The 25874-nt window shown below is 45.1% G+C and overlaps 1 protein-coding gene across 1 annotated transcript in view; it reads right to left on the bottom strand.

Annotated features, from left to right (window-relative positions):
• CPNE2 (copine 2) overlaps positions 1-25874 on the bottom strand; it is a 114994-nt gene that overhangs the window by 52236 nt on the left and 36884 nt on the right. Inside the window, exons 2-3 of the mRNA XM_075325843.1 lie at positions 16511-16704; positions 177-356 (exon numbers count right to left, since the gene is read on the bottom strand). Coding sequence (XP_075181958.1) covers positions 177-356; positions 16511-16678 — 348 coding nt within the window. The 5' untranslated portion in view covers positions 16679-16704. The remainder of the gene's footprint in view (positions 1-176; positions 357-16510; positions 16705-25874) is intronic.

Here is a 25874-nt window from a genome sequence, read left to right as displayed (position 1 = left end):
TTTCGCTTATGAGCTTCATCTGGGGCTGATGAATAGCAGTCTTTTTTTTGGACAATACACCTTTTTTTACCCCTTTTTTATTCTTGACATCAAATACGCAAAACGGGAACTACGGCTAAAACATTTAAACTATATTTTAATTGAACTGCCATGTATACAAATCAGTGGCCACTCACCGATCCGAGCGTGCATACAAACTCCCCCAGGAAGTCATGCTCATAAAGCTGAGCGCTCGACTTGTCCTGGTCAAATATGGCAAACTTTAACTTCTGCACTTCTTCAAAGTGGTAGTTGATTGTAAACTTCTTTGCAAACACGGGGTTCAGATTGTTAACATTCGTCTCCGTCCTGTCAATCTAGAAGAGAGCAGCAACTTCATCAGTTATGCTGTAAAGATTTAATAATAAAGTAATTTGTTCTTTATGCACCTCAATGTCCCAGAAAGTGGTATATTTCCCCAAGAAAAAAAAAACAAAAGAGGATTGGGCATGCTGAAATCCAACATGCCCTATCATTCTTTTCCTGACAGCTGCAGCTCAGTCCTTATTCACTTCAATAAAAGTGGAGCAGCAGCAGTGTTTTGGCTTCAGCCACTGTTCACATAGGAACTGAAAATAGCTGATCAGTGGTGGAGTCAGGTGTTAGATCCCCACCGATCTGTTATCAACCCCCTATTCGAAGGATAAGGATCAATATATTATGCTTGGAAAACTCCTTTAAGCCTTGGAATGATCTGCCTAGGAAAGCTCACAAAATTTCCCACCATTTCTTACTTTGGGATATATGTCATAAGTCATACTCAGCTTTAAAAGGTACAATCCAGCTGAATACAAAGAATGACTTGTTCTGTCCTACATTACACAAAGTCCATGGCTATGAATGGGCACTTTATTTCAACTGTGGTGGTGCTGCAGGAACACTAAATACTTATTGACCACAAATGGGTCACTCTTCTAACTGGCAGAAATGTTCTAGAGCAGAGAACCCCTTTAAAAAGAGACCATACCAACAATTCAAAAGTGGCCAGTTGTTGCTTTTATTCCCACCGTTCCCCTGAGCATTCTGCATTTTATTTTTTAGAAATGCGCCATTCGGTTGCACAGATAAGGACCTTTTTATTTAAACCTAGGATCCTCGGGGGCGTGTCTTTAGGCTGCTCTGCATAATTACCCCTTGAGCCACACCCACTTTGTAAACACCATAATAAATATGAACCAAATAAAAAGGCTCCTATCTCTGGAACCGTATGACGGATTTGAAAAAAACAAAAAATGTCATACTCAGGGGAGCAGAGGGAATAAATTCATAAGAAACACTGGGCACTTTTGACAGATCCTCTAAGACCTATTTTGTAGAACATGATCAAACACAGTGCATTGATAAGAGTGAGAGTGTGAAAAATAGGCTTTTTTTTATCCTTAACCCTGAAGGGGGAAGGCAATTAGTCCTAGGGTCATACTGTCCTTCTTATACAGTGAGGATTATTCTACTGTGAGCACGGCTATGAGCGGTGTAATGTGGCCATCTCTTTGGTGCACACATTTTCTCTGCAGATGCAAATCTTCGCAATGGAATATCTGACAATGTTTTGTACAAGGCTCTTTTAATCACATTTGATCCCGAGAAAAGACCCACGACGGGGCCCCGACCGATATTACAGTAATATCAGTGCAGCTGTGCATTGGAGATAACAATGCACATAGATTTCACGGCTCGGCTTATGGATCACTGGATAGCGGTAATGATTGCTGTGATAATTAGGAGGGATTGTGCTAGGGATGTGGAGGATGCAGTCACAAAGGGCTCCAATGTTTGGGGTAAAAACAGACAAAATGATAAGTGTCATTATCTTGTGAGACAATTAACCCTATCAGGCCGACACACTACATTTCATAAGGATCTATGTTTAAAGGGAACGTGTCATCTAAAAATTACCTAATGTTTAAACTGAGTTTTGAGAAAAATTATTTATATATATATATATATATATATATATATATATATATATAGATATATATATATATATATATATATATATATATATATATATATCTTTTTTTTATTTATTATTTTTTTTTTTCCCCCTCCATATTACAAACTTTATTAAAAGTAAAACTCTTGCAATTTTCACAGATTCCTCTGGAACTTTTTTTTTTTAGACTGTGTTTCAGGAAACAACACATGTACATTATCTTTTGTATTGAAGCATCTAATGAGCATGTGTAAAAGTGAAGGGAGGGGGAGCAGGTCAGCTGTGACATCGCCTATTACAATTGGTGCATCCCATGTTGTCAGCTGTGCATAAGTCTTGTCATTGTAATCCTGCCTCTCTCACACACACAGAGTTTTGCACAAACTTTGCCCACTGCTATGTTGGCGTCATTGGACTCATTTCAGTCGGTTCAGATTGCAGATTCTGACACTCCGACTGATGGTTTCTCTGGTGTCTGGGATAAACATAGGCAGACTCGGGAATCGACTTGGTGTGTGCTGATTCATAGGTAGGCTAGTGGGAGTTAATCTCTGCTAGTCTGCTTGTTAGGCCACTTTAATCACATGTTGTGAGGAGACCTATCACATCTGCTCCCCTCCTATTTATGCTGGAGGAATCCTTCCACCTATGCCAGCTATAGTTTCTATGTTGGTCTATGATGTGTGGTGTCCCAGATTCTCTGGTGAAAATTGTGCTATTTGCTTGGTGCAGTTATGGAAGTCTACCCCTGTTGTCTTGTTGCTTCCTTCCTTCTCTTGTTTCCTCCTAAATCTCTTATTGTCTTTACCGTTATGTGCGCTGTGTGATAGACAGAGGAGGGAAACCAAAACTCTGTGAATTTCAGAATTTCAGTACTCTCCTGTCCCGTGCATCCTTGGGGGATCAGATCAGGACTGGTCAGTAGCAGGGCAAGGAAGGAGACTCAGGCATCTCCACCATCAAGAGTATCCCTAAGATTAGGGATAGCATAAAGCTCCCTAGCTTGATGGACAGCTTAGGAGTCATTTATCAGCTCTGCTGATAAAGAGCCTGCTGAAAACATTTCCTGAAAGAACAGGAACTATGAGCCTAAAAAAACCCTAGGGGCCAATGTGAAAATTACAGGATCATTTCGGGTTTTTTTAAACAATTCTTAAAGCTTGATATCATAAAAAACACACCTGATTTAAACAATAGGGTTTTGTTTTGTTTTTTTTTTAAAACACAGGAGCCCATCCCATTCAGACATTAGCTTGAATATTCACATTCCCTTCCTGCTGCAAGTGATGCATAAATTGCCCATAGACATAAGACCTGTTCGAAATCTAATAAATATAAGGGCTGTTAGATGATTAATCCTCCTTGGAGTTTTGGGAATGATACATTTGCTTTCTTCCTGCACTTGCGGTGACTTGTAAGTTGAAGTATCAGACGTCATTACTGCTGGATTCAGTGAAGACAGATATTCAGATTACGGAGATGGGAGATAACAAACAGTTGGTGCTTATAAGATTCTATGGATAAGTGAAGAGCTGTGGAGAAACAAGCGCAATAGGGTCTTACCCCAATAATGTATGGGGAGGAGGACAGGGAGCAATAGTACTCACCAGATATAGTTGCGAAAGTCACAACTACTGTATAAGCATGGATAAATTAGATCACGGCAGCAGCAACCCGAGTGGCAGATAACAGAGAACAAATGTGGAAAAATTGTTTTCATATGCCGCGCCAAATGATCACTGGTTCAAGTCGTCCGATTAATGACGACTTGAAACAAATTGATGTTTTCCTATGCCTGACGGTCCTGAGGAAGGGAGCTGCCTCCAGAAACGCGTAGACCTGTGCAAAATAAAAATTCATTAATCGGACGACTTGAACCAGTGATCATTTGGCGCGGCATTGAAAACCCTTTTCCACATTTGTTCTCTGGAAGATTCTATGGAGGGAGAAGCTGTAGGCAGATATTCTGCTGCAAGTTCTCCTGAAACAACCATTACATTTCTGCATAGGAAGTTATGAGCACCAACTGTCATCTCTTATTTCAGTAATAAGAAAATGTGTAGTCACTGAAGACAAATTATCCTGCTACGTTGAGAATTTTGGATTGAACTCTCTCTCCTAATTCATGGATAAAATCTGTATTCTGTAAAGAGAAAATGTCCGCATTAGCGAGATGACAGTGTTTTTAAAGTTCTATGAGGGAAGGGAGGAGCTGGAAGCTGACACATTCTACTGCAAGCGCCATAGAATCTATCTCCGCTATATGCAAATTAGGATGCAAATCAGGATGGAAGTGCAATGGGGTGTGTCACTGCACATGAATTTCTTCTAACTACTTTGACATGCCACCAGTGCACTTCCAGTCTAGTTTGCCTAGTTGCATATTACAGCAAAAGTCATGGACCCTAAACAGCTTACAACACAGCAAAGGTATCTCATTGTTGAAAGTTAATCAGTCAGGAGGAGGATACAATTTTTTTTTCCCCAAAGCATTAGATAGACTATGGAACACTGAAAATAGTCTTCAAGAAATGGCTTCAAGCACAGTAGTGACATTACCCCAAACTGGATGTCACTCAATTGTTGAACGTGCAAGGAGAAAATTGTCCAAGAGGCCTAAAGCAACATTAAAAGAGCTGCAGAAATTTCTGGCAAGTACTAGTTGACAACAATTTTTCACATATTTCATATGCCTGGTCTGTGGTGAAAGGTGGCAAGATAGAAGTTTGGATATCTTAGATTTTTTTTTACTACGAAAAACATCCAAGCCCAGCTGTGTTTTGGCAAAACCTCCATCAAGTCTTCCAAAATCATGTGCAAAAACAAGATATGATCTGATGAGACTAAAATGTAAAATTTTTTGGACATAATTCCAAAAGGTATGTTAGGTGCAAGGTCAACACTGCTCAACACCAAGAAGACACCATACCCACAGTGAAGCATGGTGGAGGCAGCTGTTCAAACACCATGTGCCATCTTATAGCCTCCTGCAAACAGGTCTGACACATTCGTGAGGCTTAAATCTGTACAAAAGTGAAAGTTTATAAACTGTATAGGTCTTTCGGGTGAGAGGAAATCTGAGTAAAGACCAGCATATACAGAGTAATGGGCGTAATAAACATCTGCCACTGCACATGAATAAATAACATGTCTTTACCCTGAAAGTTTTTTTTCTGCTGCTTTTTTTTTTTTTATTGCAGGAGAAATGCTTTAGAAATGACTCAAAGCAAAGTGGGTGAGTAAAAGAACGAGGAGCAAGCTAAGCAGAATGAGGAAGAGGGGGAAAAATGGAGATCTGCAAAAGGCGACAAAGTGGATATGGGCCAAAAGGACATTTTTGGAGGTCACATGGCTGACTTTTATTTGTTCATTTTCATAGATTTTTTATTTATTATTACTTTGTCAGATTCAAGTTATTTCTGTGACCATTGTGGGTTTTTCTTTCATTAAACGAGGGACGAGAGGTAATAACAATTTTGACCACGTGTTTATCTGGGGGGAGTTTTCACTCCTTCATCCAAGGGAGCATTTGTGAGGTCAGAAACATGTTGGAGGGGAGACAACTCTCACAATCACCAGTCTAGTTCATCCCAAAGGTGTAGGTAGGATGGGCCTGAGGTCATGTTCTTCCACTAAACTCCTCCAACCTTGTATTCATGAATCTTGCTTTGCACAGTGAGCAAAGTGATGAGGAACAGAAAAAGGCCTTCTAAAAACTGTTCCGAAGTGTAGAGTGCAATGGAGCAGTAGTCATGGGCAAGTGATTGACTCTTGACGCCCCGACACGTTACATAAATGATATGGTCCTGCCAGAGTATGTGGACTTGTGTCGTGTGGACTGTATCCCGTGTAGGCCCGCATGTTGCTGTTGGCTGGCCAGGACCAAATGATGACTCGCTTTCACGAGGAGACCACCAGTTCAGTTTCACCAACAACTCTCTACTTAATGGTTCATCTTCATCTTCCAGCTGGGTTGCTTCCATTCTTACTGGCCCTGTGAATCCCAGGAAAACCCAGCCTAACAGTCCAATTCATGACAGTCACTTTCGCTTTCCACTGTTCCCTGTCTCTTCTTCGGGGTTTTGCCACTATGGCCTTGTGCTCCCAGACACAGCAGAATCCACATATCGTCTGCTCGTAGAGGAGGGGTGTTAGGCTAATTTCACACTTGCGTTCAGCGGAGTCCGTCACTCTGGAGAATAGCGCAGTCCGTTAACGCACTTCGCTATTCTCCATAGACTTGTATGGATGACGCACTGTAACGCAAGTGTCAGCGTTGCATCCGCCGGACGACACAGCGTCGTTATTTTGACGTTGCGTCGGGCGGAAGGAACGCAGCATGTAACTTTTTTTGAGCAGCGGAATCCTTTGGATTTCACTGCGCATGCTCTCTCTGGCTCCCTCCACCCGTAACCAGGGTACACATCGGGTAACCAAGGAACCCTGGTTACGTGTGCCGTGAGCCCGACACTTCCCCGCTCGGCTCCGCTCACACACACACACACACACACACACACACACACACACACACACACACACACACACACACACACACACACACACACACACACACACACACACACACACTCTCTCTCACCTGTCCCCCAGCGATGCAGTCCCCGCGGCACTGACGTCCTCAGCCATGGCCCCGCTCGGCTCCACCCACTTCACACTCCGCCCCCGCCCCCGCACACATTGTCGGCGACCGAACGATCAGCTGATCACCCGGCGGCCAGCTACTGGGAGTGATCGGCTGATCACCCGGCGGCCGACTACTGTTAGCGATCAGCTGATCGTTCACAGTAGTCTGCCGACGGCAAAACTGTAAAAAAAAACAAAACAAAACGAATTGTGTTGTTTTGCAGCATCCGTTGCATCCGTTGTGCCACTATATGCAACACATCCGTTGCATCCGTCACACAACGCAATGCAACGGATACCGTTCAACGCAAGTGTGAAACTAGCCTAAGAGGTAGCCTGTAGAGCTAGCACACAAAGGGGAAACCCAGCAAACCCAGGCTACAACAGGTTTCTTTAGTGGTGCCCCGGTTTTTGTCCGAGCAACTCGGCAATTCCCTTTTTCCCTGCAAGCCCCAAAAGAAGTCCCGCCCTTTTATAACAGTGTGTAACAACTCCTTGACTATGCCAACCTTATGGAACTTAGGACCACAGTTTGCCTGTATGTCCACCAGTGCCACTGGGTGGTCCTTAGCATTCCCGTTGATATAGTGAACACCCACCATCTTTCCAGGAATCAGCTGGTGAGGAAGTGTGGCCACTATTAGGGTCATCAACCTCTCTGAGTCAAACAGACCAGTCATTTGTATCCCATTCACTTACACGGGACATGGCTGCAGTCACTTCAGGCAGGGTATGCTTAACCCCTTCATGACCAATGACGTACTGGTATGTCATCGGTCATGTCGCTGTGATTGAAGCGCATGTCTGATTTGAACAGCAGACATGTAGGGCTAAAAGGCGCTGGTGGATCGGCAATCCACCCGTGACTGCTTGCCACTTAGCTCATGCTGTCACAGCGTGATGTAAATGGCTGTGGCGGGGACCACCGCACCGTTCCCTGCCGCCATCAGACGCCCCCTGATATGATCATGGGGAGCCGATGGTTGCCATGGTAGCACAGGGGCATGTGATGACCTCTGACGTGACCATGACGTTTTTCCTGTGAGAGCCAACTGTTCTCACAGGAACGCTGCTGTACAGCTCTGACCAACGGAAATGAACAAGCGATCAGACTGCTGATCCATAAAGTCCTCTAGGGAGACTATATATATATATATAAACTATATATATATATATATATATATATATATATATATATATATATATATATATATATATATATATATATATATATATATAAACAACAACTAAAAGTTAAACTTAAACCCTCCCTCCCCCATTCACCTTATTGAAAATAAAACAGTAATATGACAAGATTGGAAAAAAAAAAAAAGTTACGGCTCTCGGAAGAAGGGGAGCAAAAAACGAAAGCGAAAAATCGCACGGGGGTGAAGGGCTTAATATGAGCAACGCCGACCCATGTTGCAGTATATTGGCTTGGTTGTCATGGGGCAATGGCCGCCTATGTGATCTTCACCAGGACATGTCCAACAAATCACGTTATTAGCTGGGTCCTTTGGCGACAACTCAAACGGCCCTTGGATGCCCCATCTGCGATTCTAGTTCCCTTGTTTTGGGTGTGATTCGCTCTTTGGGAACCCTAGTATGGAGAAGCTACAGCCCCTTGTTTCCTCAAGGACTTCTCAACCGCCTGGTAACTTTCTGGGAATCTCTCTGGACAACCCAGGACTGAACTGCCCACGGAAGGGAGTGAATGAACCTGTCCATGACGACCCTTTCAATCATCTGTGCTGGGGAAGAAGATTCTGGTTGCAACCACTTCTGGACCAGATGTAACAAATCAAACATTTGGATGAAGAGAGGTTTGTCACCGCAATGCACCCGTTGCGCCCGGACAGTCATAATTATTCCTAGCCGCATCCAGATTTCAGTTTTCAACTTGGCCTACTCATTTGCGGCATGAAGAGCAAGGTCATAATCGGTCTTCTGCGGTTCCCCTGTTAGATATGGCTTAAAAGCACTTCCACCAACTATTCCGGAGGTAATTTCTCCAGTTCCGCCACCCTTTCGAAAACAGTCAAATGCCTCAACAACATCACCCGATGTCATCGCTTACAAGGCTCTCTTTACTGTCTTCCGCATGTGTGAACCATCACCTTGACATGGGGGTGGTGTGGCCTCCCTCAGACGGAGCATCTGATCCAGGACTGCCATCTGCTGCAGTCGCTCCTGCCGTCGCTTCCTGCTGCAGCCGTCGCTTCCTGCTGCAGCCGTCGCTGTTCCTGCTGCAGCCGTCGCTGTTCCTGCTGCAGCCGTCGCTGTTCCTGCTGCAGCCGTCGCTGTTCCTGCTGCAGCCATCGCTGTTCCTGCTGCAGCCGTCGCTGTTCCTGCTGCAGCCATCGCTGTTCCTGCTGCAGCCGTCGCTGTTCCTGCTGCAGCCGTCGCTGTTCCTGCTGCAGCCGTCGCTGTTCCTGCTGCAGCCGTCGCTGTTCCTGCTGCAGCCATCGCTTCCACTGCTTTATAAACTCCTCCATGTTGTTTCTTTTCACTCCAGTTGTCGCTTTTACCCATGACGTGCAGTTTCCTTGCGACAGTGACACGCGCCCCTAAGGCTACTTTCACACATCAGTTTTTTGGCATCAGGCACAAACCGGCAAAAAACAGATAAAACGGAACTGGCACCGGATCCGTTTTATTCCCCATTGACTTGTATTAGCGCCCGATTGTGCCGGATAGCCTTGCGTTGCATGTGACGTCCGGCGAAATGTCTTCATCCGGCTGCCGGAATAGCGCAACATGCAGCAGTTTTTGTCTCCGGCAAAAAAACGGACCACGCCGGCATGTTGTATAATGGAAGCCTACGGGCGCCGGATCCGTCGTCATCCGGCATGACGGAAGCCAACGTTTTTTTGAACTGCGCATGCTCCGTATCACAACGGAGCCTTAAAAAAAACGGAAGGACAGCATGAAAAAAAACTGATGCGACGGATCCGATTTTTCGCCGGATCAGTTGCATCTGTTTGTGCCTGATGGCAAAAAACTGATCTATGAAACCAGCCTTAGGATTTGTGCCCAACTGTAGAGATATGACTCACTCGGTGGCGTTGGAAGCATCTCTGGCGGTTCCCATAAGGATGAATGTAGTGTCAATGCACAAAATTGATCACCGCTCCATTCTTGGGATTGGTGGGGATCCCAGCGCTTGAACATCCAAATCCATGGACCAGGGGGATAACTTTAAAATGTGAGACAATGGTGTCCATACGGTAATGATGCGCCAACCCTACTAATAGTCCCACTCTTATACTTTGGTATTCGTTCCTGTACTTCTTTTTATCTGGTGATCTTTAACTCTCCTCCAGAAGAGAACATGTTGGCGTTTATTCCATTTTCATTATTTTATTCCCAATTAATTTTTTCTTATATATCAAGAAAATGACTTTTAGTATTGTACGAAGTAAATGAACATCACAGACGTGTCAATTAATGGGAGAACGGGCCCTCGGGAGCGGAGGGAGGAAAGACTCACCGGTACAATCCGAGCGCCGCAGACAATGTGCTACAAATAGACATAAAGACTGTTATTATGTGGCGCTCTTTCTGCATATTGCAAACACTCGCCTTTATTTCAGAACGGTGAAAATACTTTTTCTAGGCACCATAAGAGCTCCCGCGGCTTCCATTAGAGACGGATTTAAAAGGTCACCGTTTTCTGCACTTTTAGCCATAAAGGAACCTCAGAGAAAAAAAAAATTACCATAAAATTAGCCCCACTGCGCGGGTAAATGGTCCCGCTGTCTTAATTTACTGTACGAGAAAAAAACTGCCCACGCAAAAGATTATCAGCCTGATCTCCAGCCGTATTTAGCCAACATCGGAACGGCTTGTTCTCTTTTTTACATTTCGCCACAACCCAGGAGGAAAGGAGAGAGAAGAAGCAAAATCCAGGAGAAAGTGCGGCCATCAAGGGGTATGCTCGGAACGTCTGGTGGTTCCAAAAAGGCTCGGAAAAAGCAGCACCTGCTCATCCAGAGCCTCCTGATTCAGGGATTGAATGCCAGACATGGAAACTGAAGAGCAAGAAGAACAGGAGTCATGAAATTGATAATAACGTTGCATATGTGACAACCCCCATCATAGTAGTCATGAATCATCATCTGTTATTTTCTTAGTTGGGACCAGCCAACCAGGCTTTTTTTTAGGCTAAAAATCATTTGCACTATTGGACTCGTCTTGTCCGTTAGTCTTTAGTCCTCCGATGAGGTCTGTAGTCATAAATCAGCTGGGATTAGCTTAAAAGTTGACCTGAACTTTGATGTGGTCATTAATCAGCTGGGACAAGATCAAAAACGGAGCTGAACTTTGATGTGGTCATTAATCAGCTGGGACGAGGTCAAAAGTTGACCTGAACTTTGATTTGGTCATTAATCAGCTGAAATGAGCTCAAAAGGTTGAGTTGAACTTTAGTGACCACATCAATCAGCTGAGACTAGCTCAAAAGTCAAGCCGGGTGCGAAACGCGCGTCGGGTTGTTCGGGACAGCAGCACATGTTATATCCTCCATTAAGGTAATTTACTAATATATAGTTTACTTTCATTGCGGTGTGCGGTGTAACGTATATGTCATTATACTTACAGCTTGTACTTAACACGTGCACCATTGAGAGTGTGCCTCCGCTTTGATTACCATATTGTAAGCATAAATGATTCCTTTACCGGGAGGCGGCATGTAATGTCTTTAAACCTCCAGGAGTGACTGGCTGATTGTCTACTTTACAACAGCTTTGGATCCTGTTTACCTAACTACCTCACTAGTGGGATATGTGCAATTTGGACACTATGTACATTTTAACTGGAGTAGGTATTGTTATCCAGAGTAGTTTTTTACTGTTTTTTCAGGCACATGTCACTTTATCTGGATGGTAATAAGACATTTATGCCATTTTTTTGTATGCTGCTAGTCCTGTCATCACATCGATACTCTGCATATATCTCTTTTATTGGTGTGGGAATATTTTGTCAATTTTTGTTGCATAATAAAATTAATTTTGATGTGATTTGGAGGTTGTACTCTCCTCTTTTTGAGAAAATATATTATCAATTTTTTCATGATGAATTGCTTGCGTTTATGGGAGTGTCCCGATATTGATTGACCGTCTCTAAGTTCATTTAGCTCAAAAGTTGACCTGAACTTTGATGTGGTCATTAATGAGCTAAGATGAACTCAAAAGGTTGAGTTGAACTTTGATGTGGTCACTAATCAGCTGAGACTAGCTTAAATGCTGAACTGAACTTTGATGTTGTAATTAATCAGCTGAGATGAGCTCAAAAGTTGACCTGATCTTTGATGTGGTCATTATTAAGCTGAGACAAGCTCAAATGCTGAGCTGAACTTTGATGTGGTGATTAATCCTCTGGGATGAGCTCAAAAATGGAGCTGAACTTTGATGTGGTCATTAATAAGCTGAGACCAGCTCAAAAGTTGAGCTGAACTTTGATGTGGTCATTATTAAGCTGAGACAAGCTCAAAAGTTGAGCTGAACTTTGATGTGGTCATTATTAAGCTGAGACAAGCTCAAAAGTTGAGCTGCACTTTGATGTGGTCATTAATTAGCTGACAGAAGCACAGAAAAAGACATATCAAAGTATTTCAAACTACAAGTCAGTAGGAACTCACTGATGGATTCTCGGGTAACTCATTCTTGAGTCAGGGAAAGCAAAGGGCAAACTTTTTAATAGAACCATTTGCAAAAATGATATTTTAGACCAAAATACATGGAATTAAGTTAAAAAGGTGTCCACATCCTCTACATCTTACAGTAACTACATGGCATACATTACTCATGTGGCTGCTGCAGCCAATTACTGAGCTTAGAGGTAATGCTGACATGTATGGCAAGTGAACACAGAGACAAGTGATTGAAGGGGTAAATATAGGGTGTTTGGTATTTAACCCATTCTCTGCTGTTGGCTAAATTTTTATAAATCATGGAAGGTGTATACCTTAAATGGATTGCCCAGGATGATAAAAACATGGCTGCTTTTTTCAGAAATAGCGCCACCTCTGCCCATGGGTGGAGTCTGATATTGCAACTCATCCCCATTAAGGTGAATGGAGCTCAGTGGCTATACTGCCTGGAACCCATCGTGCAAAGCAGCCATGTTTTTTAAATCCTGGACTAATTCTTAGTTTTCATATTAAATATTGCATGTTTTTATTTCCTTTTATGTTTCTTTTTGGTCTGCAGGTCATGATCGCACATTTCGCTGCTAACAGTACCACGACCCAACAGCGGCTGGGCTTCTAGGTGTTTCAGTTCAATGCTGAAAAGTATTTTTTTTTTCTTCCAACAGGAAAAAAAAAAAAGTGTAATATTGGGCCTGGTGTCCAGTGGGAAAATTGCAATATTTTTTTTGTGATATTATATATCTATCTATATATAAAATATCTCTCTCTCTAATATATAAAGCTGAGTGTATGTGTGGATATGTATGTCCGCTAAAGCTATCCGCACCGTCGCATTTACAAATCACGAAATTTTGCACAGACGCCCCATGTGACTCAGGGAACGTCATAGACTATGTTTGGGCGGGAAAATTTAACCCCGCTCATTAGAGTTACTCTTCAAAAATCCTGCCTCCATTAAACTGAATGGAGTTGGGAGCTATAGGTTATTAATAGCAACTGTCAGTTGTTGCTATAGGAACAAAATAAACTGTTAGTATAAGAAGCTTATGTGTGAGGTAATAAGATGTCGGTGGTGAGAAGGATAGAGACAGACAGAGACACAGAAAGAGATAGAGACAGACAGAGAAACAGACAGACACAGACGTGGAAAGAGACAGCAGGGCAAAGAGACTGCCCTGGAAAGGGACAGATGGGCAAAGAGACACACCTGGAAAAGGGACAGACGGGCAAAAGGGACAGACGGGCAAAAGGGACAGACGGGCAAAAGGGACAGACGGGCAAAAGGGACAGACGGGCAAAACGGACAGACGGGCAAAACGGACAGACGGGCAAAGAGACAGAAGGGCAAAGAGACAGAAGGGCAAAGAGACAGACGGGCAAAGAGACAGACGGGCAAAGAGACAGACGGGCAAAGAGACAGACGGGCAAAGAGACAGACGGGCAAAGAGACAGACGGGCAAAGAGACAGACGGGCAAAGAGACAGACGGGCAAAGAGACAGACGGGCAAAGAGACAGACGGGCAAAGAGACAGACGGGCAAAGAGACAGACGGCCAAAGAGACAGACGGCCAAAGAGACAGACGGCCAAAGAGACAGACGGCCAAAGAGACAGACGGCCAAAGAGACAGACGGCCAAAGAGACAGACGGCCAAAGAGACAGACGGCCAAAGAGACAGACGGCCAAAGAGACAGACGGCCAAAGAGACAGACGGCCAAAGAGACAGACGGCCAAAGAGACAGACGGCCAAAGAGACAGACACAGAGATGGAGACAGATAGACTGATACAAATACAGACAGAGAGATAGAAACAGACAGACACAGATAGACAAGGAAAGAGATAGACAGAGAGACAGACAGACAGCGACACACAGACAGAGACTGGGAGAGAGACAATTACTATCCCAGGCAACGCCGGGTATTACAGCTGTTGGTGAGTAAACCCCTTTTAATTGGGCGAATATGTTCACTAGTTGTCGCCGAATAAGCAGACAGTTACACCCCATGTTCTCTGTATGGGAAGAGAGCAGTAATCTGTAGACAGACACCTCTGGAAAATACATATATCCGTAAAGAACAAAAAGGATCATAAATTTAAATAGTGACCGTCGTTTTAATTTTTAGTTAATAAATCAATAGGACACTTAAAAATTAGCAACTTTGTAATTTATCTTATCAGCAAAATCTACTTCTTGCTCCTCCTGGACTGGTGCTTTTATCTAAATTAATGGAAAAATCTGTTTTTAAAGGAGTTGTCCGACATTAGCTTAACAAAAATTTTTGAGTTTATCTGTGCTGTATTGTCATATAAATCACACCTACATTGTTATTTTTTGTTTTCTAACTTTTGTTCCACTTGAATTATCCCTTTATTCTGTGCAGCTTCTTGTTTACATTTAGAACCAGCAAACTGACCACTTCCTGTGCAAAACCTCAGTCAGAGCTGTCACCACCCACCCCAGTGTCCAGCCTCGCCCCCTGCCCGCCCCCTACACACACATTCCCTGTCAGTATTCTGCCCCAGCACCTGACCTGGTATCACTACAGCATTGCAAATAACAGCCCCACATCGGGCTCTGCACCGCACACGCACACATATGGCTCTGCACCGCACACATATGGCTCTGCACCGCACACATATGGCTCTGCACCGCACACATATGGCTCTGCACCGCACACATATGGCTCTGCACCGCACACACACACATATGGCTCTGCACCACACACGCACACATATGGCTCTGCACCACACACATATGGCTCTGCAACCCCCCCATCTCCATCCCCATCGGGAACACATGTGGAGTACATACTCACCCGTCCTCGGTCCCCGCTGCTCCTGCACGTTCGCGCGCTGTCTGTGCTCTCTTCAGCACAGTAGTGATGTCACCGCTGTGCTGAAGAGAGCACAGACAGCGGGAGCGACAGTGATGAGAAGCAGCGCTGCGCTGCTTCTCATCAGCACTTTCAAATGTACCGGCATCTGTGATCTGTGATGCCGGTACATTTGAATGTGTGATCCTGAGCAGGGGGCCCGGTGCTGGAGCTGACACCACGGCAGCCGCCGCCAGGCCCCTCCCCCAGGTCACAGACCCCAAAGCAGTGCAGGGGGAGGTTACTGGAGAGCAAAAGAGGTGCGGGGGAATGTGTGGGAGGGTGCAGGGAAGGGGGCGGGGCTCACACTGTAGACACCCAGCAGGGAGGCGACAAGCTGTTCCACATTTGCATGTCAACATGGCCCTGCCCATGTTGACATGAAATGACCGGAAGCAGCAAAATCGCGGCAGGAGCGGTCACATGACCGCTCTGAGCCGGGGGAGAGGGGCTGACAGCAGGGCAGATAAGTGGTCTCTATCTACTCACCTGCCCCAATGTAGCCCAATAGGGAAATAAAAAAAAAAATGTCAAAGAAGCCGGATAACCCCTTTAATGAATACAGATTTTGCAATAACTGAGATAGATGACAGTTGGTGCTTATAAAGTTCTATGAAGGAAGGAAGAGCTAGACATTCTGCTGCAAGTTCACCTGAAACGTCAGTTAAATTTCAAATGAGATGACAGTTGGTGCTCAAAGTTCTATGGCGAGGGGGAGGAGTTAGACGTTCTACTGCAAGTTCACCTGAAACGTCAGTTACATTTTAAATGAGAGGAGAGGACAGTTGGTGCTCAAAGTTCTATGGAGAGGGGAGGAGTTAGACATTCTGCTGCAAGTTCACCTGAAATGTCAGTTACATTTTAAATTTTTAAATCCAACATTCCGGAACCTTTTTCTCCCTCAATATCTGTCAGAGAGGAAATGGGAAGGGGGGGGGGAGCTGCATTAAAATAAAAAGATTGTCTGACCCATCTATCAATGGTGCAAGCGTTAAGTCCTCCAGAGCAGACACTCCTTTTTCTCCTTAGAGGACATCCATAAATCCTTTATAAAAGGAATATGGGACAACACATAGATGAAGTCATCTCGTCCTGTTACATGAGCATTTACAGTACAGCCGTGCACCTTGTGACCCCCATGAGATCAGAAAGCAAAAAAAACAGAAAATCTATTTTCTGAGCTCGGAGACGAAAGCAAGTGAATTATAAGGTCACCTTTCTGATCCTCGGGGATACTAAAACCCTGGCTATGACCACTTAATACCTCTCATGTGATGGCTCCAGTTCGGAGAAATGAGACTCTGGATGAACCGTAATCAATAATTCCCCAGCACTATATAATGCAGTGAGACACATTACACGTTTATAACGGTACCTCAGTCCATTTTTCATTTACTTCCAACAGTAAGACGCAAAAGGGGTCAGATTTGGAGGCGACGTCCCGATCCAGGAGGTTCTGACAGGAGACGGAAAGTTCAACTCTGCACACGCAGTACTGAGATCCCACCGGAGCGGCGGACGAGGAGCTGTAAGTGTACGCCATGGGTGGCAGCAACAGGGCGCGGCAATCTGAAAGGAAGAAAGCAAAAAATGGATCAACAAAAGGTCATCTGGATAAAGGGGCACCCTACCTTCATAATACAAGACGGATCTAGATAAGGTCATCTCTATAAAAAAGGACACATCACCTTCATAATACAAGACAGATCAAGAAACGGTCATCTGGATAAAGGGGCACCCCACCTTCATACTACAAGACAGATCAAGAAATGGTCATCTGGATAAAGGGGCACCCCACCTTCATAATACAAGACAGATCAAGAAATGGTCATCTGGATAAAGGGGCACCCTACCTTCATACTACAAGACAGATCAAGAAATTGTCATCTGGATAAAGGGGCACCCCACCTTCATAATACAAGGCAGATCAAGAAATGGTCATCTGGATAAAGGGGCACCCCACCTTCATAATACAAGGCAGATCAAGAAACGGTCATCTGGATAAAGGGGCACCCCACCTTCATACTACAAGACAGATCAAGAAATGGTCATCTGGATAAAGGGGCACCCCACCTTCATAATACAAGGCAGATCAAGAAATGGTCATCTGGATAAAGGGGCACCCCACCTTCATACTACAAGACAGATCAAGAAATGGTCATCTGGATAAAGGGGCACCCCACCTTCATACTACAAGACAGATCAAGAAATGGTCATCTGGATAAAGGGGCACCCCACCTTCATAATACAAGGCAGATCAAGAAATGGTCATCTGGATAAAGGGGCACCCTATCTTCATAATATAAGACACATCAAGATAAGGCAACCTGTATAGGGGCACCCTACCTTCATAATAACAAAATGGATCAAGATAAGGTCATCTGTACAAAAAGGACACCCCACCTTCATACTACAAGACAGATCAAGAAACGGTCATCTAGATAAAGGGGCACCCCACCTTCATAATACAAGATGGAAATAGATAACAGCACCTGTATAAAGGGGCACCCCACCTTCATAATACAAGATGGATATAGATAACAGCACCTGTATAAAGGGGCACCCCACCTTCATAATACAAGGCAGATCAAGAAATGGTCATCTGGATAAAGGGATACCCCACCTTCATAATACAAAACCTACCTAGATAAGCTCACCTGTATAAGGTCACCCCACCATCACAATACAAGACAGATCTAGATAAGGCCACCTGTATAAAGGGGCACCCCTCCATAATATAAGACAGATCTAGAGAAGGCCACCTGTAGAGGGGCACCCCACCTTCATAATACAAGACGGATCTAGACTGTACGGTACAACTAGCCGCAGAAGGTGAGCGGGATGGCGTCATTTTGCGAGGTGAATTTGGAGAAGGAAAGAGGGATGACTGATCAGAGATACTGGTTGGAGCGCACCGGGCTCTGATATGGCATACCCACCGCCCCAGTGCACGGTCATCCATTAGTGGCATCTTTGTAAGAGGTCATTTTTGGTCACTCAGCATCCCCAGAAGAGAACATTATCCCCTATCCTAAGAATACAATGGAGCGGAGGTGCACACGTTTGGCCTCCAATCTATTCATTATCTATAGAACTGCTGAGTACAGCACTTGGCTATTTCCAACAGTCCCATAAACAATGAATGGAGGGGAGGTTGAGCGCCCGACACCTCCACACTATTCAGAATAGAGATTAAGAACCCTGATCTCATGATCTCTGGGGGCCCAATGGTCATACCCCAACGGGGGTGGGGGGGGAGAAATAACCCTTTAAACTATGTTGTCATCTCTTTGCTGCAGATACAAACTAGATTGTTCCTTCTATGTATAATGGAATGGTTTTTCTTGCGCAGAGTCCCTGTCCTCGGGTGTTTATAGCAAGGAACGTTCTTGCTCTTCTGTTCATCTCACATCGTCCTTGTGAAAATCCTACAACCGTTCCATGATTTCTGTGACACGCGGCGACGTATGCGGTCCTATTGTCGCTTATCTCGAGGGACGCGCCGCGTTACCTGCTGAAAGACGACCTTCACTTACAGAAAGCCGTATATCACAAGGAAAAAGATCAAACCACATTGATTCACTGCCCGTGGTCTATCTACAGTCAGGTCCAGAAATATTTGGACAGTGACACAAGTTTTGTTATTTTAGCTGTTTACAAAAACATGTTCAGAAATACAATTCTATATATAATATGGGCTGAAAGTGCACACTCCCAGCTGCAATATGAGAGTTTTCACGTCCAAATTGGAGAAAGGGTTTAGGAATCATAGCTCTGTAATGCATAGCCTCCTCTTTTTCAAGGGACCAAAAGTAATTGGACAAGGGACTCTAAGGGCTGCAATTAACTCTGAAGGCGTCTCCCTGGTTAACCTGTAATCAATGAAGTAGTTAAAAGGTCTGGGGTTGATTACAGGTGTGTGGTTTTGCATTTGGAAGCTGTTGCTGTGACCAGACAACATGCGGTCTAAGGAACTCTCAATTGAGGTGAAGCAGAACATCCTGAGGCTGAAAAAAAAGAAAAAATCCATCAGAGAGATAGCAGACATGCTTGGAGTAGCAAAATCAACAGTCGGGTACATTCTGAGAAAAAAGGAATTGACTGGTGAGCTTGGGAACTCAAAAAGGCCTGGGCGTCCACGGATGACAACAGTGGTAGATGATCGCCGCATACTTTCTTTGGTGAAGAAGAACCCGTTCATAACATCAACTGAAGTCCAGAACACTCTCAGTGAAGTAGGTGTATCTGTCTCTAAGTCAACAGTAAAGAGAAGACTCCATGAAAGTAAATACAAAGGGTTCACATCTAGATGCAAACCATTCATCAATTCCAAAAATAGACAGGCCAGAGTGAAATTTGCTGAAAAACACCTCATGAAGCCAGCTCAGTTCTGGAAAAGTATTCTATGGACAGATGAGACAAAGATCAACCTGTACCAGAATGATGGGAAGAAAAATGTTTGGAGAAGAAAGGGAACGGCACATGATCCAAGGCACACCACATCCTCTGTAAAACATGGTGGAGGCAACGTGATGGCATGGGCATGCATGGCTTTCAATGGCACTGGGTCACTTGTGTTTATTGATGACATAACAGCAGACAAGAGTAGCCGGATGAATTCTGAAGTGTACCGGGATATACTTTCAGCCCAGATTCAGCCAAATGCCGCAAAGCTGATCGGACGGCGCTTCATAGTACAGATGGACAATGACCCCAAGCATACAGCCAAAGCTACCCAGGAGTTCATGAGTGCAAAAAAGCGGAACATTCTGCAATGGCCAAGTCAATCACCAGATCTTAACCCAATTGAGCATGCATTTCACTTGCTCAAATCCAGACTTAAGACGGAAAGACCCACAAACAAGCAAGACCTGAAGGCTGCGGCTGTAAAGGCCTGGCAAAGCATTAAGAAGGAGGAAACCCAGAGTTTGGTGATGTCCATGGGTTCCAGACTTAAGGCAGTGATTGCCTCCAAAAGGATTTGCAACAAAATATTGAAAATAAAAATATTTTGTTTGGGTTTGGTTTATTTGTCCAATTACTTTTGACCTCCTAAAATGTGGAGTGTTTGTAAAGAAATGTGACAATTCCTACAATTTCTATCAGATATTTTTGTTCAAACCTTCAAATTAAACGTTACAATCTGCACTTGAATTCTGTTGTAGAGGTTTCATTTCAAATCCAATGTGGTGGCATGCAGAGCCCAACTCGCGAAAATTGTGTCACTGTCCAAATATTTCTGGACCTAACTGTAAGTGGAACGCGCACTAGTATTTCAGTATTATTTCCTTAGTATTTATATTACGAGGAAACTATATTTAATAAAAGGGAAAAATCAGCTTTGGTAAAGTATGGTCACCTTATAGGGGATGTCCAATGAGCAAAGCATCTGTCACGCGGGTGCGAGAGGACACGTGGCATGCGCTACAATACAAGATGTAAAGGAAGGCCCTGAATATAGGGACAGTCTGATCCCTGAACTTCCTAACGTTTCCCCGTGCGCCATGATATGCCTAGGCCCTTGCTGTCCCTGAACTCACCCTGACTAGTGAGTAGGCCAATGAGACACTAGTCTCGCTACTGTAAAAAAACAAAACAAAACACAAATCGGTAAGGTAAGAAGCATATTATTCTATTTTTCAATGTTCAGCTATATGCAATCTATACAACAAATCAGGGCTGTCTGTAGACTTCACCTAAGAAAGTTGATCAGCAATTAATACACCTATCGCTGCACTAAGTAGTTTTAAATACTTGAATAGTGAGTTTTCATTGTTATATTATTTGAAATTATTAAAAGTTATATTTTAATGAGAGTCGTTAGTTTAGGCATTTAGTTGCCTTTTGGCAAATTGCATTTAATTATCACCCCTACGCTGACTTTTTGAACTTGGTTTAAAAATAAAAACGGGTGAGGTAAGACACAACAAAGAGCACTGCTCAGGTTTGTTCCAGCAGGAAACTTTACAGCTGCAACTGAAACGAACACCTCAGCTCCTCCAGAAAAAAACACCTTCAAAGTGTTCAGTATAGAAGATCTATCACCGGCATGGAGTGAAGCCAGGAGTGGGTAAATATAGAGGAAGGGAATGAAGATAAGATGTTGCAGTTGTGATTTTAAGGCTAGAAGTAATCTCAGCCAGAAGGGAAAGGGTAAAATGAAAAGTAAATCTACTACAATACATGATATAACATACTCGTGACCGCACACAGACAGTGAGCTTGCTGGTGCTTCAGCGGACATGGCACCCATTGAAGTCAGTGACCATTGAGTCCTCTGAAGGGAGAAGAACTCTGCCTAACACAGTATCTAAGACCCTTCAATACACTTGACTTCAGAAGACCACTGCTCCTCTGCCTCCCAACCTCCTCTTGTTGGGAGGGGGGGCTGTGAACTCCTGAATGATTGACAGTTCGGACCATGTATTGTGTCATTCTTCAGTTTCCAGGAGGAATAACAGAGGAATAATACAAAACACCAAATCTATTATGATCACACAGGGAACACAAGTCTTTATTAGGCTGCTTTCACACTACGTTTTTTTTAACGCAGAAACTGATCCAGTGCAAATGCGTTTTAATTTCAATGCATGTGCAATGGACTCGCGTCAACATGCGTTCACCTGCGTTTGCGTGCGTTATAGTGAGGATCCAGCGACTTGCAGTTTTTTTTAACTTTTTTCAAAAACGCTACTTGTAGCGTTTTTGAACTGCGTCCAAATACTGCAAATCGCTGGATCCTGACTATTATACTGCACGCAGACGCATATGAACGCTGGCATGCTGATAGACAGGATCCTGCTTGCTCTACTGAGCATGCCCAGAAACCAGCCTCACGTGATCAGTCTCTCTCTCTCTCCTTCCCTCTCTCCCCCTCCCCCTCTGTCTCTCTCCCCCTCTCTCTCTCTCCCACCTGAGAGCGGCGGACGCTCATAACCAAGGTAAATATCGGGTAACCAAGCAAAGCGCTTCTTAGTTACCCGATGTTTACCTTGGTTACGTGTGCAGGGAGCCGGCTCCTAGCAGCTGCGGGATCGTAACCAAGGTAAATATCGGGTATTCAAGCAAAGCACTTCACTTAGTTACCCGATATTTACCTTGGTTACAGCTTACCGCAGCTGTCAGATGCCGGCTCCCAGTCCATCACGTTCAGTTCCCCTCACTCCCGATCCCATGACTTCAATGCCCGCCCATAAACCTCAAGTGACAGGATCCTGCAAAATAACACATGCGTTTTTCTTTGCAAAAACAGAATCCGCTTTTGCAGCAAAAAAACGTTCATGACGCATGCTAAAAAAACGTAGTGTGAAAGCAGCCTTAAATATATAACAAAATAAAAGTGATATGCCAGTAAATGTCATAATACAAACATCAATTATTATTATTATTATACAGATCTATTATTCCTAATGAAGCTGGTGTACTTGCTTTGAAAAATCTATGGAGATAAGAATTTGATGAGGTCTGACAGAATTAAATAGCTACATAGCTCATGAGGGCCTGAGTGGATGAGTATGAGATGGAAGCAGCAGGGAGGAAGGACACTGAGCAGCTGCCAGCCCGTATAGGTGGGTGAAGACTCAGCAGCAGGGAGGAGGGACACTGAGCAGCTGCCAGTCCGTATAGGTGGGTGAAGACTCAGCAGCAGGGACGAGGGACACTGAGCAGCTGCCAGTCCGTATAGGTGGGTGAAGACTCAGCAGCAGGGAGGAGGGACACTGAGCAGCTGCCAGTCCGTATAGGTGGGTGAAGACTCAGCAGCAGGGAGGAAGGACACTGAGCAGCTGCCAGTCCGTATAGGTGGGTGAAGACTCAGCAGCAGGGAGGAGGGACACTGAGCAGCTGCCAGCCCGTATAGGTGGGTGAAGACTCAGCAGCAGGGAGGAGGGACACTGAGCAGCTGCCAGTCCGTATAGGTGGGTGAAGACTCAGCAGCAGGGAGGAGGGACACTGAGCAGCTGCCAGTCCGTATAGGTGGGTGAAGACTCAGCAGCAGGGAGGAAGGACACTGAGCAGCTGCCAGTCCGTATAGGTGGGTGAAGACTCAGCAGCAGGGAGGAGGGACACTGAGCAGCTGCCAGCCCGTATAGGTGGGTGAAGACTCAGCAGCAGGGAGGAGGGACACTGAGCAGCTGCCAGTCCGTATAGGTGGGTGAAGACTCAGCAGCAGGGAGGAGGGACACTGAGCAGCTGCCAGTCCGTATAGGTGGGTGAAGACTCAGCAGCAGGGAGGAAGGACACTGAGCAGCTGCCAGTCCGTATAGGTGGGTGAAGACTCAGCAGCAGGGAGGAGGGACACTGAGCAGCTGCCAGTCCGTATAGGTGGGTGAAGACTCAGCAGCAGGGAGGAAGGACACTGAGCAGCTGCCAGTCCGTATAGGTGGGTGAAGACTCAGCAGCAGGGAGGAGGGACACTGAGCAGCTGCCAGTCCGTATAGGTGGGTGAAGATTCAGCAGCAGTGAGGAGGGACCCTGAGCAGCTGCCAGTCAGTATAAGTGGGTGAATATTCAGCAGCAGGGAGGAGGGACACTGAGCATCTACCAGTATAGGTGGATGAATATTCAGCAGCAGAGAGGAGGGACACTGAGCATCTACCAGTATAGGTGGATGAATATTCAGCAGCAGGGAGGAGGGACACTGAGAATCTACCAGTATAGGTGGATGAATATTCAGCAGTAGGGAGGAGGGACACTGAGCAACTGCTAATCCCTTTAAGTGGGTGAAGATTCAGCAGCAGGGAGGAGGGACACTGAGCATCTACCAGTATAGGTGGATGAATATTCAGCAGCAGAGAGGAGGGACACTGAGCATCTACCAGTATAGGTGGATGAATATTCAGCAGCAGAGAGGAGGGACACTGAGCATCTACCAGTATAGGTGGATGAATATTCAGCAGCAGGGAGGAGGGACACTGAGAATCTACCAGTATAGGTGGATGAATATTCAGCAGCAGAGAGGAGGGACACTGAGCATCTACCAGTATAGGTGGATGAATATTCAGCAGCAGGGAGGAGGGACACTGAGAATCTACCAGTATAGGTGGATGAATATTCAGCAGTAGGGAGGAGGGACACTGAGCAACTGCTAATCCCTTTAAGTGGGTGAAGATTCAGCAGCAGGGAGGAGGGACACTGAGCAGCTGCCAGTCAGTATAGGTGGGTGAAGACTCAGCAGCAGGGAGGAGGGACACTGAGCAGCTGCCAGTCAGTATAGGTGGGTGAAGACTCAGCAGCAGGGAGGAGGGACACTGAGCAGCTGCTAATCTGTATAGGTGGGTGAGGGTTCAGCAGCAGGGAGGAGGGACACTGAGCAGCTGCCAGACCGTATAGGTGGGTGAAGATTCAGCAGCAGGGAGGAGGGACACTGAGCAGCTGCCAGTCCATATAGGTGGGTGAAGACTCAGCAGCAGGGAGGAGGGACACTGAGCAGCTGCCAGTCTGTATAGGTGGGTGAAGACTCAGCAGCAGTGAGGAGGGACCCTGAGCAACTGCTAATCCCTTTAAGTGGGTGAAGATTCAGCAGCAGGGAGGAGGGACACTGAGCAGCTGCCAGTCAGTAGAGGTGGGTGAAGACTCAGCAGCAGGGAGGAGAGACACTGAGCAGCTGCCAATCCATATAGGTGGGTGAATATTCAGCAGCAGGGAAGAGGGACACTTAGCAGCTGCCAGTCTGTATAGGTGAGTGAAGACTCAGAAGCAGCAGGGAGGAGGTTCCCTTAGAAGCAGCCAATCTGCACCAGGGGATTGCAGAACATGCCTTGAAATCAAACATTGCCAAGAACTCTTCTCATTGCATTCAATGCACATAATTCTTACATACTAAAACCTCGTCACAAATTCCCCTCCAGATGGAAGATTCTCCTGTCCCTGTATCCATAAAACATCTCCTTCCCCACCTCCCTCTCTATCCAGGTCATTAGTCCCTGTGGAGATGACAGCTGCCATGACCTTGCTTAGGCTCGTCAGGGATACGTCTTCTTCCTTCTGTATTTTCTCAGGAATCCTATTGAAGAAATGTTTCTTTGATGACCTCAGATTTTTCCAGGGTGACCGATGTTCCTGTCCAGTGACCGCCTGATGTATCCCCACTATATACACTAAATACCGATTACACAGGAGACAGGGGACGTCTGTGACGTGAGGTTCAGCGCACCTGCGGGGGCAGAGATCATCAGTGCCCAACCACACATCCAGTCTTTGCCAGCAACTTAAGTGAGTACACCCCTAACAATTTTGTAAATTTTGTATTATATGTTTTCATGGGACAACACTGAAGATGTAACACTGTTATACAGTGTCAGTGTGCAGCTTGTATAACAGTGTAAATTTGGTGTCCTCTAAATAATTCAACATACAGGTATTACTGTCTAAACCGCTGATAATAAAAGTGAGTACACCCCTAAGTCAAAATGCCCAAATTGTGAATATTTTGTGTGGCCACCATTACTTCCAAGCACTGCCTTAACTCTCTTGGGTGTGGAGGGTCACTAGAGCTTTACAGGAGCCGCTGGATCCTCTTCCATCCTCCATGAGGACATCATAGAGATGATGGATGTTAGGGACCTTGTGCTTCTCCCCCTTCCGATTGAGGAGGCCCCACAGGTGCTCAATAGGGTTTAGGTCTGGAGATGCTTGGCCACTATAGCACCTTTACCCTCACTTTCTTTAGTGGGTCAGTGGTGGTCTTGGAGGTGTTTGGGGTCGTTATGTTTGAATATGAAGGGAGGGGATTATGCTCT

This window comes from Anomaloglossus baeobatrachus, chromosome 10, assembly GCF_048569485.1.
Source record: "Anomaloglossus baeobatrachus isolate aAnoBae1 chromosome 10, aAnoBae1.hap1, whole genome shotgun sequence".
Lineage (NCBI taxonomy): Eukaryota > Metazoa > Chordata > Amphibia > Anura > Aromobatidae > Anomaloglossus > Anomaloglossus baeobatrachus.
Note: the sequence above shows the minus strand (reverse complement) of the source record. Positions and strands in the feature narration are given on the sequence as shown.